This window comes from Enhydra lutris, unplaced genomic scaffold (genome assembly GCF_002288905.1).
Source record: "Enhydra lutris kenyoni isolate GAN:26980312 unplaced genomic scaffold, ASM228890v2 scaffoldscaffold82, whole genome shotgun sequence".
In the NCBI taxonomy this organism is placed as follows: Eukaryota; Metazoa; Chordata; class Mammalia; order Carnivora; family Mustelidae; genus Enhydra; species Enhydra lutris.
In genome coordinates, this window is record NW_019154166.1 from 3,019,588 (window position 1) to 3,036,211 (window position 16,624).

The window sequence follows — 16,624 nt, forward strand, 5'->3', positions numbered from 1 at the left end:
GCAGGGAGTCTGCTTCCCTCTCTCTGCCTAATAAATAAATAAAATCTTAAAAAAAAATGTAAGGGAGCAAATATAAATTACTCCTAACCCTATCCAGCAGAGCTGACTTTCCTTTTACCCATTCTCCTGAGTACGTCGGGCTACCGCAGCCGCCCGCACGGTCTTCCTCCCTCAGGCCCTGTCGTCTCTCCCCCAGCGTCACCGGCCGGCGGGCAAGCCACCCTGCAGCTCTGATCTCGTGCGTCAGTATTTCTCTTCCTCTCTGTATTTTGTTCGAACACATTCTTAAGGTACGGAATCACCACGGTCCAGGGAACGGATCTTTGCTGAAAGCTTTTGTCACAACCAACCGATTTCCCCCGTGGAGAAGTTGTGCCTACATGGAGAGGGCCCACGGCGTCCTGCCACCAACCACGAGTTATTCTAGAAATCCCGCTGACAGGGTGATAGTGACGACCGGCCCATCATATGGGAACAAGTACTGATTAAATCAGACTCAAGAGGACAAAAACCTGGCCCTGCACCGGGGTGCCCAACGCCCCCCTCCTCGTGGGTGGCTCCGGGCTAAGCCAAGTATCCCCAGAGACTGTCAGAACCCGGAGAGCGTGGTGGCCCTGGCAGATGCTCCCCTGCTGACCACGCCAGCACCGTCTGGGACGCACGCGTCCTGCACACACAGAAGACACGCATGGGACATTGTTCTGCCTGACCAGAGCCCGGCCCGGCGACAGCCCCACAGCCCCAGGCCGCTGTCCGTGGGGCCGGAGGTCACCCACCTGAAGCTTCCGGAGCTGCTTAATCACTTCATCCCTTGCTTTGTTCGCCGCCTCAATCTGGGCTTCGAGGTCCTTCAGGTCGATTTCCAGTTTCTTTTTGGAGGCCACTGCCAGCGCCCGCTGCTTCCGCTCGTCCTCCAGCTCCGCCTCCAGCTCCCGTACCTGGCGGATGGCACCGGTTAGGCCCGGCCAGACCCATGTGTCCCCTCGCAGGGCCCAGCGGCCTGCCGTCAGAGCCGGGGACGCTGGCAGCTCTCTGGAGCCCAAGTGTGTCCAGGGAGGTCTTTAACCGTAATGCCCTGCAGGCACCTTCACTCCCCCAGACTACCGTGAGGGCCCAAGGGAAGGCGGAGTCCTTGACCTTGAGCTTATAGCCAAGATGATGGACACAGGGGACAACCGGGAGACATTTTCTTGCAGGGACACTCAAGGGCTTATGGAGGGGCCCCACGGCAAGGAGCCGACCCTGGGCAGCGGGGGCAGCCAGCCCAAGTCTGGCTTTCGGAAGGTGCAGCACGACAGGTCGGTTCAGAATTGGGACCCACAGAAACTAGGAGCTAAGCAAGTGCTGTTCTCAGTCATGGAGTCTGAGGTCATCAGTCACATAGCAAGGAACGGCAGATACACTAAGTGTTACGGCCCTGGGGTAACCGAACAGAACGGGCCCCATCCGAGACTGGACCCCGTGAACTCCGAGGGACTGTCAGAACACAGTTAAGTTTTGAAAGTGAACCTGTGAGTTAGAAATCCCACATACGTTCAGAAAAGTGTACGAATCGTAGTGCCCAACAGCTTTTTAAAACCAAACAGAACCAGCTGGCTTTCTCCCCTTTCAAGCCTGGTGTCGCGAGGGCACGGGGTGTGAAGCGCCGAGTCCCCTCGTCCCCTGCGGACGGCTCCTCTCCTTCCCACACGTTTAAGCCCCGCTGAACTCGAAGCCGCCCGCCGACGGCTGCGTAAGCACCGCGCAGTGTCCCGGCTCGTGACCAGCAGCGGTGGTGCGGGGGGAGTAGGAGTCAAACAGGGACACAAACCTAAGACAGCAAATGACCCCCGGAGCTGGCTCGCTGCCGCTCACACGCTCGGACCCAGCACCGCGCTCGGGGAGCGAGTGGCTCCTGCCCCCCAGACCGTGCGGCCTCCCACCCACCTGCTTCACCAGGAGCCGCTTCTTCTCCTCGTTCTGCTCATCCCTGGTCTGCAGGTCCCGCTCGAACTGGGCCTTCATGGCCTGCATGTTGACCTCCAGCCGCAGCTTGGCGTCCTCCGTGGCCTGCAGCTCGTCCTCCAGCTCGTCCAGCTGCGTCCGCATCTCCTCCACCTGCTGCTCCAGCGCCCGCTTCGACTTCTCAAGTTCGTGCACCTGCAGCACAGGAAGTGGCGGGAAGAGGCCCCTGTGTGGCACGAAGGCCCCCCGGTTCCCCGCCCCGGGTCAGCTTCCCGTGATGCCCCCACCTGCCCGGCTGCCCCCCTCACTCTGGAGCGCGCCGTCTACACGGGACGGAGCTCCTCACTGACGAGTGCCCCGGAGTCACCAAGTTATTCTCCAGTGACCGTGAAGCCGACCGAGCTTTGTGAGCCCAAGAGCAGGGGAGCGAGCTCGGCCTCAGAGAGCTGGTCTGGGGCCCGAATTGCACGTGGCACCTGGTCCGTCCGATGGCGTGCTGGGGCTGGGAAGCAGGCTGCTGCGGGACAGGCCCGACTTCTTTCTGGACAGAGGTCCCCGTCCCAAACATCCACCTCATTCTCGGGCCAAGTGTGTCCACCCCACGGCCCCTGTGCCCTGCCCTGAGACACCCCGCAGGTGCCATGCCTCCCCTCTGGGGTGCCCCGGGACAGCGGGAGGCCGGGTGTGAGGCGGCCCCGGGGTCTCCACAGCATCTGGTGCTTCTCAGGCTCAGAAGCGGGGTGTGCGGAATGGATGTGGGGCTGTTGACTATTCTAGCGAACAACTAACGTGAACAAGCGGACGGGGCACCCGGGTTGACTCCTGATCTCAGGGCTAGGAGCTACAGCCCCATGCTGGGCGGAGAGCTTATCTGATTTAAAAAAAAAAAAAAAGAAAATGAAAGCAACTGCGGGGTCCTTGCTCTACACTCTACTGTGTGACCGCGGCCGCTTCAGCTCTAAGAGGCCTCTTGCTGCTGGGGCTGAACCCCTAGGGTTCAGAGGGTTGTTGGACACCCAGCAGGAAGGCGGGAGGCCCTTCCCTCCTCCATGATGGGGCCGGGCACCCCCATCCCACGATAAATGAGACTTTAGCTTTTCAAAGTACGTGCCGTAGCCTCATGAAATGGGAGACGTGTCCTGTCCATGACGGAACTTGGGCTCAAGAGGAAAGAGGCTTCTCCTGCTGAGAACAGAAGCTGGGGCAGAGCCGACCCTCACGCCTGGCCTGGCTGCCGTCCTCTGCACCTCTTGCACTGGGGGCAGGCACGGGTCACGTGCAAATCATTGCTGTTCTCGTACTGTGTGCATGTGGTAAAAGGACAGTATCGCGGAAATTTCCAGACCGTGAACGAGTTCCCAGAGCTTTTGAAGCCTTCTGGGAAGACCAAGGGTCTCAACTGGAAAGGCCCTGGTCAGGGAGAGCAGCAGGTGCCTTTGGCCCCCCGCCAGGGTCCCGCGGCCCCCGGTCTGAGGGGCCCTCGCGGTACTTGTTTGGTGACTACTACCTGTGACTCGGGGCCGAGGACATTGCCCGTTCAGTGTCCCCCACCACGACGCAGGGGAAGGCCGGGAGGGCCTACGGGAGGGACGCCAATAACTGAGACCTCCCCATCTACGAGCACTGCCACGAGGACCCTGCAGAGCCTCTGACAAGCTTCTCCCCAGGCATGTCACCCTCTCCTTACACACCGGCCGGGACACCCCCACACTGGACCACTTCGTGGCTGGGCGAGGCTTCCCAGCATCCTTCAGGCGCTTGTGGGGTGGCCTGCCCCGCCCCGCCCCGAGGACTGCTCCCGGGCGCTACTCACGCTCTTCCCCACGTCGTCCTTGGAGCTCATGACGTCTTCCATGTCCGCCCGCAGCTGCCTGTTCTGCCTCTCGAACTCCTCTTTGGCCTCCAGTGCCTCCTCGAGGGCCCGGGCCAGGGACAGGGCCTTGGTCTCCTTCTCTCTGGCCTCAGCTTCGGCGCGGTCCCGCTCCTCCGCGTAGCGAGCGGAGATGTTCTTCTCCTCCGCGAGCAGCTGTGTGGGGGGCAGACGAGGTTCCAAGAGTCACGGAGGCACTGTTCCTTCTCTGTGGCTCGGACTTCCAGCTGAGCGCAGCCCCAGGAGGGACGGGTGTCCCCTCATTTCTGCCTTTCTCCTTTTCCAACTCTCTACAGGTGAGTGTGGTTTTCGACTAAAATTACTTTAACTACTAATTATTTCATTGTAAACCATAAGCTGCCAACGGCAGGGCGCTGCCGGGAGGAAACCGTGTGGGCGGCCGGGGCTGCGTCTGGGATGCGGCGCGCAGGGTACCCACCTGGTCGAACTTCTTCTGCTTCTTCTCTAGGCTGGAGGCGATCTGGCGCTGGTGGTCCAGGTCCACGGTCAGGTCGTCGAGCTCCTGCTGCAGGCGGTTCTTGGTCTTCTCCAGCTTGTCGTAGGCCAGAGCCTTCTCCTCCAGGCGCTGGCCCAGCGCCTCCACGTCTTTCAGAAGCTTCTTTCTGGCTTCTTCCAGACTCTCGATTGTCCCCAAGTCGTCATCTACTTTCTTCTTGGTGTCTGTGAGCTAGGTTTTACAGGGAGAGAGATCTACGTCAGACCACCGCGCTGGTTTTTACAGGTGAGGCACGGGGAGAAAGCGAGTTCCAGATCAATATTGTGTGGCTCTCAGCAAACGAACCTTCGCCTGTCACTGAATTTCTGAGCTGGAAACGCACACGGGGATGACCGGGGGCAAGCACGGACACGGCCCTGGGGCTCTGTTTTACATGCTCCCGGCACCGTAACCACCAGTGTGGTTACCGCCATGGCTGGGTCAAGGGAAGGACCCCTCCTGGGCTTCGTCTAGTTCAGCCTAATTAACTGTCCTGAACGCCAAGGGAAGGACGAGGCACAGCAGGGACACGGGGCCGGCGCGGCCTCCCGGGAGGACGCACGCACCTGGGACTGCAAGGCCAGCACTTGTTTCTCCAGGTTCTTCCTGGCCTCCTCCTCCTCCTCCTGCTGCTCCTGGAGGCTGTTCTTCTCCTCCTCCAGCTGCCGGATGCGACTGCTCAGGTGCAGCTTCTGGCGGGTCTCCTCCTGCAGAAGCTCCTGTCGGCGGGAAGAGGTCAAGACTGAAGTCACGTCAGGCGCCAACACAAAAACGGCTGCAGGTCACGAACGCCAGAGCCCCTCCCTGGAGGAGCAACACCCGGGGACACTAGGACACGGAAAGGACTCGGAAACGCATGTGGTGGTTTTATAAACGCCCCCACCGCAGCTACTGCAAACCCTCCGCTCTGTTCCCCTGCCTGCCCGCCCCAGGGTCAAGCACTGGGCGTTTCTCACTAGGATCTCCCATAGGATCGGGCTGCCCCTCCACTGTCTGCCCTTTCTGCCAGACTCCTTTTTCTCAAATGTCAATGCAAATGTGTCTTTCCCTTGACTTTCAGACTAGGAAGTTCTCAAAGGCACGCACGGAGGCTTTCTGCGCTGACCAGGATGTGTCTTGGCACAGCGTGAGTCCCAATCATGCCAATGCTGCTTGTCTGAGGTTTTTACCCGGTATCCACAGCACCTAGCGAATAAACTAGGAAGTTAGAAAATTGAATCCAAAGAAGATGGAAAACTCTGAGGAAAAAGTGCTGCGTTATTTTCCTATCAGAGTCATTATCCTCACTCCTCTCGGGCTTGAAGACGTTCCTGAGAAATGTTCCGATACAAGATTCAATGGTAGGATTTGGTGAGCTTCAACCTCTCCTTTTATGGTAGGGACTCTGTGAGGTCAGGGTCACGGAATTTCAGCCACAACGGAACAGTCCTGGTGCAAACGGCCAGCAACGCTTGCGCGCGCGGACGGCACCTGAACCACTTCCCAGGCGGGACCCGTGTGTGAGTCCGGGTCCCCACCCAGGCTGCCCTCGCGCCCGCCAGACAGGGACCGAGGGCTCTGCGTCCAGGTGCGAGCGTCAGCGATTTCCTGAGCAGGACGACGGCTCCGGATAGAAGTGGAGCGCAAGCCAGAGGTGATCAGAAAGCCACCCCGGGACCAGCCCGCAGACGCCAGACACGGCACAGCTACCGTTGGGGGCCCTGACCCCCAGATTACCTGCGTGTCCTGTAGCTGGGACTCGAGACCGGCTGCGTCCTTAGCAAATTTAATGCCCTTCTTCTCTGCTTCTTCCAGGAGACCTGACACGTTGTCCAGTTCATTCTGCGAGGAGTACGAGATTCCGTGCGTCAGTCCACCAGAGAGCGGACTGGAAGGGCCCAGACTCTCCGCCCGTACATGCTCACAAACAGAGCAGTATCGGGGGGGGGGGGGTGACCCTGCGACTGCCAAGCCCCGTTAAGGCAGGCTTCCCCTCATGGGGGTCTGCTGCCCCCCCAACAGCACCGGCCGCCGCGGGACAACGTCCGAGTCTCTACTGGACAGACGGGGAGGCGCGTAATGGCGGAGGCCACACACGGAGCGGGGTTCTCCTGACTCCGGTGTGCGCCCTTGTCCTTGTATCCTGAAGGGGCAGAGGGAACACTAAATCCCCCGGGTTTTGCTTTGCTGCGGGAAGAGGCCCGGAGATCAGCAGATGCTGTACTTTTGGTCCTTCTTCACGCGAAGGTGCATCAACCCTGTGTCGGAGGGCCCGGTACGTTCACGTTCCTACAGAACTTGAGAACTTTATTACAGAGATTAAAAAAAGTTTAACTTCTAGTATTTAGTCTTTAGTACTTTCTAGGCTTAAAAATCCGGCTGTACGTGTTTATCACGTCTATTCAGCTATCTCTTATGGTCAGATTTCCTGACTAACCACCCCCCTCCAGTCCCCATGAAATCTTTCCTCAGGGGCAGTGGGGCCCCCTTCACTCGGGTTTGTCCCTTGGTCATATTAGCAAAGGGGAGGCGTGCAGAGGACACGTCAATACACGGGACTCAGGTCAATGTCATTTCTGTTCCTCTGGAGGGCCCACGCGTCTGCAGTCTTGGCGACAGTGTGGTGGTGGAGGGCTCCGGACTCGAGAGAGACCACCAGCCTTCAGCTCTGGCTCTGTGAGCTGTTGGGGGTTTCCCAGAGGGTGGCCCGCCCCTAGCGTCTCTGAGGCTCCCCGATGCCCCAGGGCGGCGTGAGCGTGGGAGGGGAGCGCCCGCACAGGAAGCTGGATGTATGCCCGGCTCGCCTCCCTGCCACACAGCCGGGGACATGTGACGACAGTCACTAACACGGTTTACCATCTCGTCTCTCGAGCACACACCGTGCGGGAGGACACACTCATACAGGGAAGAGTTCACCGAGGAGGCTGCAGACTGCGGCCTTTACCAGGGCCCGTGGATGGCGACTTCCACAAAGTGCCTACCATTCCCTAAAATAGAGAGGCTCACTGTGCCAAGCAGGCAGTGTAAACACTGCGTTACGTGGGGCACCAGCTCCCCTGGGATCTGAAGCGCTGGCAGGCAGAGGGGCCCATGGAACCGGACCCCCAACAAGCTGCTGGGCAGAGTCTCCGCGAGCTTCCCCGGAGACAGCACTCCCTGCACACCGTCCCGGCTCGCTGCTGGAGGAACGGGGTGCCGGGGTGGCGGGGGCTGTCTGCGAGAGGACTGCTGGGAGCTCACACTCGGTGTCCTCAGGGGCCCCCACCTCTCCCCTTTACTCATTTGCTCTGTATTCTGTCACTGTAAGAACCGTGGCTGTGAGCAGGACCACGTACGGCATCCCGGGAGTCGGCCCGGTGAGTCGAGGACCTGCGGGTGGTCCTGGTGTCTGACGGCTGCGGCTCTGGGACTGGTTTACAGCAACGCAGACTGTTTATCTCCCCCCGCCAACAACAACATCAAGCGGCCGGATGGTTTTTCCCGACTGCACATGAGTCTGTCCTGACCCGAGCTTACCCTGCTGAGCCACCAGGCGCCTGATTTTGATTTTGATCGTCTTTAAAAATAGTATTTATTGATTTTAAGTCCTCTCCACACCCAACGTGGGGCTTGAACTCACGACCCCGAGACCAGGAGTCACGTGCTCCTTGCGCGAGCCGCCCTGTGCCCTCCTGCCGTCTACTCAAGTACTCGTGACCTCGCAGTGGCCCAGCCGGGCCGGGGTTCCGGGATGCGTGCCCGCCACGGGGGCCTGCCCTGGGCTTACCTGGAGTTTGCTGGCTTTCTCGGCCAGCTCCATGCGGAGCCGGTCCCCCTCCGACACCTTGGCGTGGAGCTCCTGCACCTGCGCGTCCAGCTTCTTCCTCTTGTGCTCGGACTCGGCCTTGACCTGCTGCAGCACCTTGACCTCGCACGCCAGCTCCTTGTTGTCCGTCTCCAGGCCCTGCTTGTTCTTCTCCAGATTCGCTTTGAACTAGGAGGCGAGGGAAGAGAAACGTGCTATTTTTAGAACATTCCATACAAGGCGCTGCTTTTCCCCTCGGTGGGGTCGTGCCCGCTGCGTGGTCTGCCGTCGGCGTCTCAACGGAAACCTCTCTTCTCCCCAGAGGGTGAAGTTTCTAGAGCAGGGACCCCCCGGGCACGCTGCCTAGGGGAGGAGACCCAGATACCTAGAGGCTCACTGCGCCGCAGACTTTATCCTTATTGGTGTTGGGGGGTCGACACGGGGCGCCTCCTGTCCCACGTGCCACTGTTCATGACCTGGGACTGGGGACCGGGACTTCGAGGCCACACTCCGGGGTTCCATGGGGGCTCCGGGGCCAGACCCCTGGCTGCCCTCCCGCTTGCCGCTTCCTGGCTGTGCGACCCCCTGGTAATCTCTGCACCCGCGGACAGAGGCTACCCCACAAGGTGGCAGTCAAAGGCACCGCGTGGCCAGTACTCAGTGTGGCGACGGATGCATGTGGACGTTGATGCTGTCGCTGCTGCCTTGAGCTCACAGATCAGCAGGCAGCAGGTGACCGGGCGGGGGAGGAGGAGGGTGGGGGGTCCGAGGGCGGAGGAGATGCAGTGTGGTCAGGACAGAAACTGATGTGAGACAGAGGGGACAGCGACAGGCACGGTGACACCGTGCACAGTGGCCTGAGACAGCAGGGGCGAGGAAGGGTGGCTGAGCGGCCTGGGGAAAGACAGCAGGACTCGGGGACTGGCAGCACAAGAGACTTCAGGCCGCTGGAGGTCTCCAGCTCAGTCGTCAGGAGGGGATGCTGCCGGAGGGACGCCCGGGGAGGAATGTGGGATGGGGACGGCGGCCGGACGGCCCAGTTACTCCGCACACCCCCAAGCCCAGGGCGCGTGGCTCTGGGAGGGGGCAGCCCCGGAGGGCGCGCTCACCCGCTTGGCCTGCTCCAGCTGCTCGGACAGCTCCTCCAGCGCCGTGGCGTGCCGCTGTCGCATGTCCTGGATCTGAGCCTCGTGGTTCCTTGTCTCCTCCTCCAGGGCCTTCTTCAGCTCCGCGACCTCCTGCTCCCGTTTGGTGCTGCATGAACGCATTTTCAGAGAGAGCAGCTCAGGACCAGCGGGCCGACTGGACGACGTATTTTTTAAAAAGATTTTATTTACTTGAGGGGCACCTGGGTGGCTCAGTGGGTTAAAGCCTCTGCCTTCGGCTCAGGTCATGATCCCAGGGTCCTGGGATCGAGCCCCACATCAGGCCCTCTGCTCAGCGGGGAGCCTGTTTCCTCCTCTCTCTCTGCCTGACTCTCTGCCTACTTGTGATCACTGTCTGTCAAATAAATAAATAAAATCTTAAAAAAAAAAAAAGATTTTATTTACTTGAAAGAGAGACAATGAGAGAGAGTGAGCAGGAGCAGGTGGAAGGGAGAAGCAGCTCCCCGATGAGCAGAGAGCCCGATGCGGGGCTTGATCTCAGGACCTGAGACCATGACCTGAGCCAAAAGGAGATGCTTAAGCCACTGAGCCGCCCAGGTGCCCCTGAATTAGAAAAGTACGTCTTTAAGGTGCCGCTTTGGTTTTAAATGTGCTCTGGTCTCCCCAGAGCTGAGGGATGTGGGCTCAGCTGTGGCTCTCACGGTGCCAACTCCGGGACCTTGAACACCCGAGCTCTCCACCTCGGTGTGTCCGTCTGCACACGAGGGTCACCAGAGCACTGGTCTCGGGGCCGCTGTGCGGCTCGCCCAAGGGAAGCACCACGGTCTGGCCCCTAACAGCCCTTGGTACATCTGGGACGTGGTTAGGGTCACAGGAAACAGATTACATGAATTCCTTTGAGAAAATTATTTGGCCTGTTACGTTCCAGAAGGCCGCATGCCCACTACTGTGAGAGTAGAAATCCTTCCAGAATGAGCCAAGCGTGGCTCCAGTTCCCTGTGCGACGACAGTCACAGTGTGACACCTCTATGGGCCTTTAGACCATTCTAGGCAGCCCAGTGGCCTGCAGGCTGGGACTCGCTTACCATGAGATGCCACACAGGCTGCCCCAGCACCAGCCAACACCGCAGCGGAACTGGAAAAGGGGAGTCCCGAAGAGGTTTCAAAAGCCAAGGGGGTGGTGAGGGCCCCAGGAGTCAGGACGCTGGTCCCGACAAAGGCGGGACCGCACCCAGCCTGGGAAGTGGGGACAGCTGGGGCGCGCCCTCCCGAGACCTCCTCTGGAGGCGGCTGAGGCTGGGGGCGGAGGGACGCGGAGTTCGAGGCAGGCGGAGAGGCCGCACCCCTGGCTCAGAAGGTGTCCACACTTCAGAGGGACGAGAGCTGGGCTCTCAATGTCCCAAGGTGAACTGAGGGCTCCTCTAGCCTGAACCTGGGGAGCAAAGGTCATGCGAGAGTACTCTGTCTTTGTGTGGCTTTCCAGGACTTTCACACTTTGCCGTAACGCACACACGGTGAGCGGGGAGACCAGGCGGCTCTGCTGAGACGTCACAATCTGTTCATGTGGGCACACGGCTTGGCGGAACCCGAAATCGGCCAGGCAAACCCCCGCTTGCTCAGGGCCGCAGGACGTCAGGAGTCAGAGCAGGACAGTGACTCGAGGGTGGACCCTGTGGCCACATCTGCCTCCCTTTCCCAGTGGACCGGGGGGCCTGGGGGCTGAGGTCAGCTGTGCCAAGTGGCACAGCGCAGGCTCTGGGCTCACAGGGCAGCTGGACAGAAGGCATCAGCGAAGATTCTGTGGGTTCAGGCCAGTGGGGCCCCGTCCCCAGAGTCTCCTCGAGAGAAAGGGACCAGCAGAGAAAGCAGACGCCGGATGCAAGCGCTGGCCCAGACAGACGGACACCTTCCATCTGGTGACTTCAGATCACCCCAGCGAACGACCAGCACTTCCAAGGATGCGACAGCAGCAGCAGCTCTCCTCCCGCATGTCGCGTCCGGGGAAGACATCCGCTCCTAACTCCTACGTGACACCCCGTCTAGGAGCCCTTCCTTCCCTCCTCCAGGCTCATCGACCCAATCGCCCCCGGCTCTCCGGGCAAGTCCTACAGGGAGTTCCGTGCCGAGTGTGCGGGAGGCGCTGGCCGAGCCGAGGCCGGCCACTTTCACGTGGACCCCGGCACTCACTGCCCGGGGAAGAACCAGCAGGCGGGCAGGCAGGGGGTCCTCGGCGAGAGCGGCGGGCCTGGGCGCTAACACAGTGCGGTGGGGGCCACTGTGAGTCTCTGCACAGCGGCCCCCAGGGAGTGGAGCCCCCTCCCCGCCTGTTTGAGCACAGCCGTGGTTCAATAAATACGCACGTGTGCTTTTTCCTTTTTCTTTTCTTTTTTTTTTTGAAGACTGAATGGAAAAAATGATCAAGGCCTTTTTCCCTGTTGTGGCCAAAAGTTCAGCTGAGAATGGCTATTTCAACAAAGTCTAGCTCCGTGGTTTCCAGGTTCTGGAATTTAGACGTTTCACGGGGAAGGCCAGGACTTAACGTTGCTGGAAGCAGAGCTGCTCTGCTGCTGGGGGATGGGGCAGGCGGGCCTGCCTGGCTGATGGGCTGCAGCAGAGGCCCCCCGGTGTCTCGGGGGACATGATCTCCACGCGCAGCCGCAGCCGCGTGCATTCACAGGCAAAGCCCCTGACACACCATGAGGACCCCCCACCTCTGCTGCTTCACCACTGATCGCCCCCCTGATGCCTGCAACCCGACCTCCACCTCCCGGGCAGAACTGTGATGTCACTCTCTAGCCACGCCCCTGGGGGAGCCCACCCTTGTTCTGCAGAGAAGAGCACCCCCCATTTCTGTCCCGGTGGCTCTGTGTCATTTCCTCTCTGCCCACACCTGTCTTCCTGAGTGATTCCCTCTCTGCCCTACCTGCCTTACTCCAGGCCTTTCCTGAGCTGCCACCTCAGAGTGAGGACAGCCTGCAGCAGCCTGGACAGGTGTGTGCGCGCGTGCGCGTGCGGGCACACACGCAGCCAGCCACATCTCGCAGCCACGGCACCTGGGGGGGGCCCTCCTGCCCTGGCACGAGGAGGGAGCAGACAGGAGGCGGCGCCGGTGGCCACGTGGGAGATTTCCAATTCAGGGCTCAGAGGAGCCCCTCTGCCCGGCCTGCTCCCCAGCCTGGGGCTCTAGCTCTCCTGTGACCTCCACGGGGCCGCTGAGCTGAGGCTTCGGCGCGGGAATCCTCTCCGGCCGCATGCGTCTGTGCCTGCCGGTCGGCTCACTGGTCCCACGGCACACGCCTCTGCCTGACGCGCACTCCCGTCCGGGTCCCTGCCCTCGCCCTTCTCTCCGTCTTTGCGAGGTGAGTGCGCACCTCGCATCTCATCTGTCTGCCGTCGCGGTTCACACCCGCTGCCGTCGCCTGCCGCAGCCTGAGCACGCCTGATCCCACCCACACTCCCCGGTCCCACGCCGGGCCGCCCCGGCTCTCTGCGGGGTACACCTGCCCCTGCGGTCCCGCCGCAGCCCGGACGCGGCTTTGTTTCTGACCGCGGCTGTTTTGTTCCCCGTCCACTTGCCGGTGTTTCCAGGAGAGCGAGAAACACCCAAAATGCCAACAGAAAGGCAGGCCCCCAGCCTGTCCAGAGCGCTTCCTCCCGCCGCTCACCGGAGCTCCTGCTGGGCTGCCGTGGTATCCAGGGTGTCCTCCAGCTCCGTCTTCAGCGCCTCCAGCTCCTCGCTCAGGTCCCGCTTCTGCTTCTCCGCCTTGTTCCGGGAAGCCTTCTCCGACTCGAAGTCCTCCTGCAGCTCGGCGATCTGGGCCTGCAGCTCCCGCACCGCCTTCAGGGCATTGTTCTTGTGCAGCGTCTCGTCGTCCCCCCTGCGGAGACACCCGAGGGACCGTGTCTGGGCGGCGCCCCCCGCCCCCCAGAGCCAGAAGCAGCAGAGCCTGCACTGGAAACGAGCCAGCCCCCTCTCCAAAGGGCGACGATTCTCCGTTAAAAGGACGGACAGGCTCGTTTTCACGATCGGGACAGAAACAATCTCCTCTCAAGCAAAGCGTCAGATCGAGGCCACTGCTCAAGGTGGCCTCCAGCCCAAACTGTCCGCCTCCCGTGATTCCAGGGACGCCCCCGGAACGCAGGGGGAGGCCACCGTCACACCTGCGGTCCCCTCGCTCCCTGCTGCGGCGCGTCCCTGTGCTCCGTGCCCGTGGACCTTCTGACCAGAGGAGCGGGGGTGTCTGCGGGGAGGGAAGGGGCGCCAGGGGACAGGACAGCCCGCGTGGACAGCTGTCCTCCTAGATTCTAGCTCTCAACTCTGAGAGAAAACACAGATCGTCTAGCCAAAGTAAGACTGACTGGGACAGAGGACTGGAAAGAACTTGTTAGGAGACGTACTCCCTTGTAATAAATTATAAATGAAACTCAAAGATCCCTGACCACGCAGCCGAACAGTTATAAACCTCTGTCCTATCAAAAGTGACACTTTAGAACCTAAAAGCAAATCACGCTCTAGGTGCGGGGGTCACCTCTGAAATTTCCGCTCAACTTCTGAAACTCATCTCTGCTGCACAGAAACACGTGTCATATGGGAAACTAGTTTCTCCTGGGATGGATTTCCAGGGACCTCGGGTCATGACTCGGGATCCTGGCGTGCGAAGGCCCAGGCTGGTTTACGTGAGCTTCCTGCTAACCTGACGCAAACCAGGGACTCACGGCTGCTCCAGGCGCCTCGTCACACCCCCAGGAAGGAGACGACGTGGCCTCGCTCTGGGTTCCTGTCCAGCCCCAGACCCTGGGTGAGCGCACGGACCGCAGCAGCGGGAGGCAGACCTGGCCAGAGCGCCCTGCAGCTCCTCCTCCTTCTTGGCCAGCTGGACCTTGAGCTCGTCGATCTGTGCCTGGAGCTCGGCGATCTGATCCTGCAGGTCAGTGGTCTCCCCGTCCAGCTTTCTCTTGGCCTTTTCCAGCTCCTGACGCGTCTTTTCTTCCTTCTTCAGGCGTTCTGCAGGGGAAGAGGCCAGAGAAGTGCTTCGACACCCGTGAGCGGGTGCCGGACGAACAAACCCAACGTGTGAATGGGCTGAGGTCGAACACCCGCCACTTGACTCAGCAGCACGCCACCGCCTCGACAGCCCTGGGCCAACGGCTCAGTCACCCGACACCCGTGAATGTCAAATCGAAAGTGAGAAAAATCAGCGGGAGAATGGAATTTCACGGAAGAAATGGGGGGGGCGGTTTCTAATGATGTCCCTTTGCGAGAAGTGAGCCCACGCGCCTGGAGTGGAAGTGACCCGGCCCCTCTCATTGCGCCCATCGCCGGGCAGAGGACTTGTGCGCAGAGGGCTCAGCAGAGGCGAGGGCTGTGTGTGTCACTGCCTGTCACCCCATGCCCCTTCCCGGGAATCCCTGGTTGGAACCAGGACCAGCTCCCAGGCAGCGGGGGAGGGGACGGGCAGAGGGTCCTGGGATTCCCGCCCTCCCTGCCACAGCCCCCAGGGGACTCCCTCACCGGGCCAGGGATCTTCCCCTTCCCGAAGCAGCCCTCATGACACCGTGCCCTGTGCGCCTTGGGTTCTCCCACACGACCGGCACGTGGAGACGCGGGGACGGAGTGTCACAGGCCAATCATGCGGGTGTGAAGAGGGGGTGCGTGTGCCCTGGGCGTCGAGGGCTGTGCCTCTCCCCCTGCAGTGCAGACGCTGGGGTCTGACTGCCCATCCCAGGAGAGGCTACATGCTCTCCCCGAGAGCCACCCTCTCCCTGTCTCTTCTGCGCAAAGCTGGCCTCCGTTTTGTAAACCTCCCAGGATTTCCCGACACTCGTTCACCGTCCCATGCGCTATGGCTGCCCTCAGCGGTCGCGCCAGTCCCCACCACGCTTGGTGGCAGTAGCGGTCCCTTTGTGACTTCCCGGTCACTCACGCTGCTCTGAGATCCTGGGCTCACGAGGTCCAGCGGCTGCTACGGCTCACGCCACGGAGGGCCCGGCTGGGTCCGCCCTAGAGCGTGCCTCACCCCGGGAGCCAACTTAAGTACAATCCTGCCAGTGCCATCCTGTCGCGAAAGCTCGCAGACAAAGCAGGACACGAGAACCGCAAACAGGCCTGTTGTCACACCCGGACCCAAGCAGCTTAGCTGGCGGCGCGCCTCCTACCTGTCGGCTCTGACGTCGGCGGCGTGCCAACACCCACGGGTGCCCGGCCCATGTTTCTCTGACCCCAAACACTAACCTTCTAGATCCGAGATCATCACTTCCTGCTTATTCCGGATTTTGGCCAAGTTTTTGGCCTTTTCTTCCTCCTCAGCCAGCTGGGAGGAGCACTCCGCAATTCGGTCTTCCATGAGTTTCTTTTCCTGAGGAGAAAGAACCGTGGCTTCGGAGAAGGCTTCCAAAGCACACCGGGGCCCCGGTCTTGCTCTGAGCACAGGCGCTTGTGCCCCTATCCCCCGGCTCCCCCAGGGGGACAGCGGGCCTGCATGGACGGGTCCCGGTCACCAAGCGGGGATCAGAGCGTGCGAGATGCGCACACCAAACATCTGTAGGATCAGAAGGCTGTTTGGCGGATTTCAATCATGACACAGTTTCTGTCTTTAGGGATCTACACATGTAGAGCCTTAGGAGAGTAAAGCACGTAAGTGAATCCAAATTTTTGAGAATTGCCCTCTGGACGCCCCTTCCACGGAGCGCAACAGCTCCGTCACGGAAACGTGCACTTACTTTGATAAATTTGGAATTCTGGTCCTCGAGGAGCAGGATCTCCTCTTCCATCTTCTTGATTTTGGCCTCCGCGGTCACCTTTTCCAGCTGGAGCTTCTGGCGCGCGCCTTCCTCCTCGTCCAGCTGCTCTTCCAGGTCCTTGGGGAGCGGAGAACACGCAGTCAGTGCTCCCGCCCGCGTCACATGCCGACTTTTGCTTTTCAAAGCAGCAAGGACGTCCTGACACATCACGGAGCGAGCCCACTCCTGCCAGATGGGGGTTCAGGGCTTGGAGCCCACGTGGTAGTAACACCCCTTCGAGTCCCCACCCTGCCTCGTGTCCCGCAATAACCAGACGCAACGGAACAGGGTTCTTTCCATACAGAGATCAACGTATGGCCAATTCCAGAAATTCATCCGGCTGATTCCGGGATGAGACCCGTGTAAGTGATCAACGTTACTGTGAAAAGCCCTGTCAGACGAGCCAGGGTGCAGAGTACCACGCAGAGCCTGGCATGGACGCGGCCAGGGGCTCTGCCCCGAGGAGCACCGACTCCCTCCACGTGCCCCCAGCTCCCCTCGCCCCCAACTGCCGGGTCATCTTGAAGCAAATCCCAGACCTCCTACTTTCTCTGTAAAACCTTCCAGCTGTCTCTCTAAATGACACAGACCTCCTGCAAATAACGTCTGTTCGCCTGCACGGGAGCCCAAATAAGGTCCACAGACGGCGACGAAAAATCCTCCCG

The 16,624-nt window shown here is 60.7% G+C and overlaps 1 protein-coding gene across 2 annotated transcripts in view; it reads right to left on the bottom strand.

Annotated features, from left to right (window-relative positions):
• The window catches only part of LOC111161080 (myosin heavy chain 10), a 118,419-nt gene that overhangs the window by 10,366 nt on the left and 91,429 nt on the right, over positions 1 to 16,624 (bottom strand). For both annotated transcript variants that reach the window (XM_022524563.1, XM_022524562.1), the window contains 12 exons: positions 15,900 to 16,037; positions 15,412 to 15,535; positions 14,013 to 14,184; positions 12,845 to 13,057; positions 9,183 to 9,327; positions 8,056 to 8,262; positions 6,027 to 6,131; positions 4,877 to 5,029; positions 4,254 to 4,502; positions 3,758 to 3,970; positions 1,927 to 2,139; positions 777 to 938 (listed from right to left, as the gene is read on the bottom strand). In XM_022524563.1, coding sequence (XP_022380271.1) covers positions 777 to 938; positions 1,927 to 2,139; positions 3,758 to 3,970; positions 4,254 to 4,502; positions 4,877 to 5,029; positions 6,027 to 6,131; positions 8,056 to 8,262; positions 9,183 to 9,327; positions 12,845 to 13,057; positions 14,013 to 14,184; positions 15,412 to 15,535; positions 15,900 to 16,037 — 2,094 coding nt within the window. The remainder of the gene's footprint in view (positions 1 to 776; positions 939 to 1,926; positions 2,140 to 3,757; positions 3,971 to 4,253; positions 4,503 to 4,876; positions 5,030 to 6,026; positions 6,132 to 8,055; positions 8,263 to 9,182; positions 9,328 to 12,844; positions 13,058 to 14,012; positions 14,185 to 15,411; positions 15,536 to 15,899; positions 16,038 to 16,624) is intronic.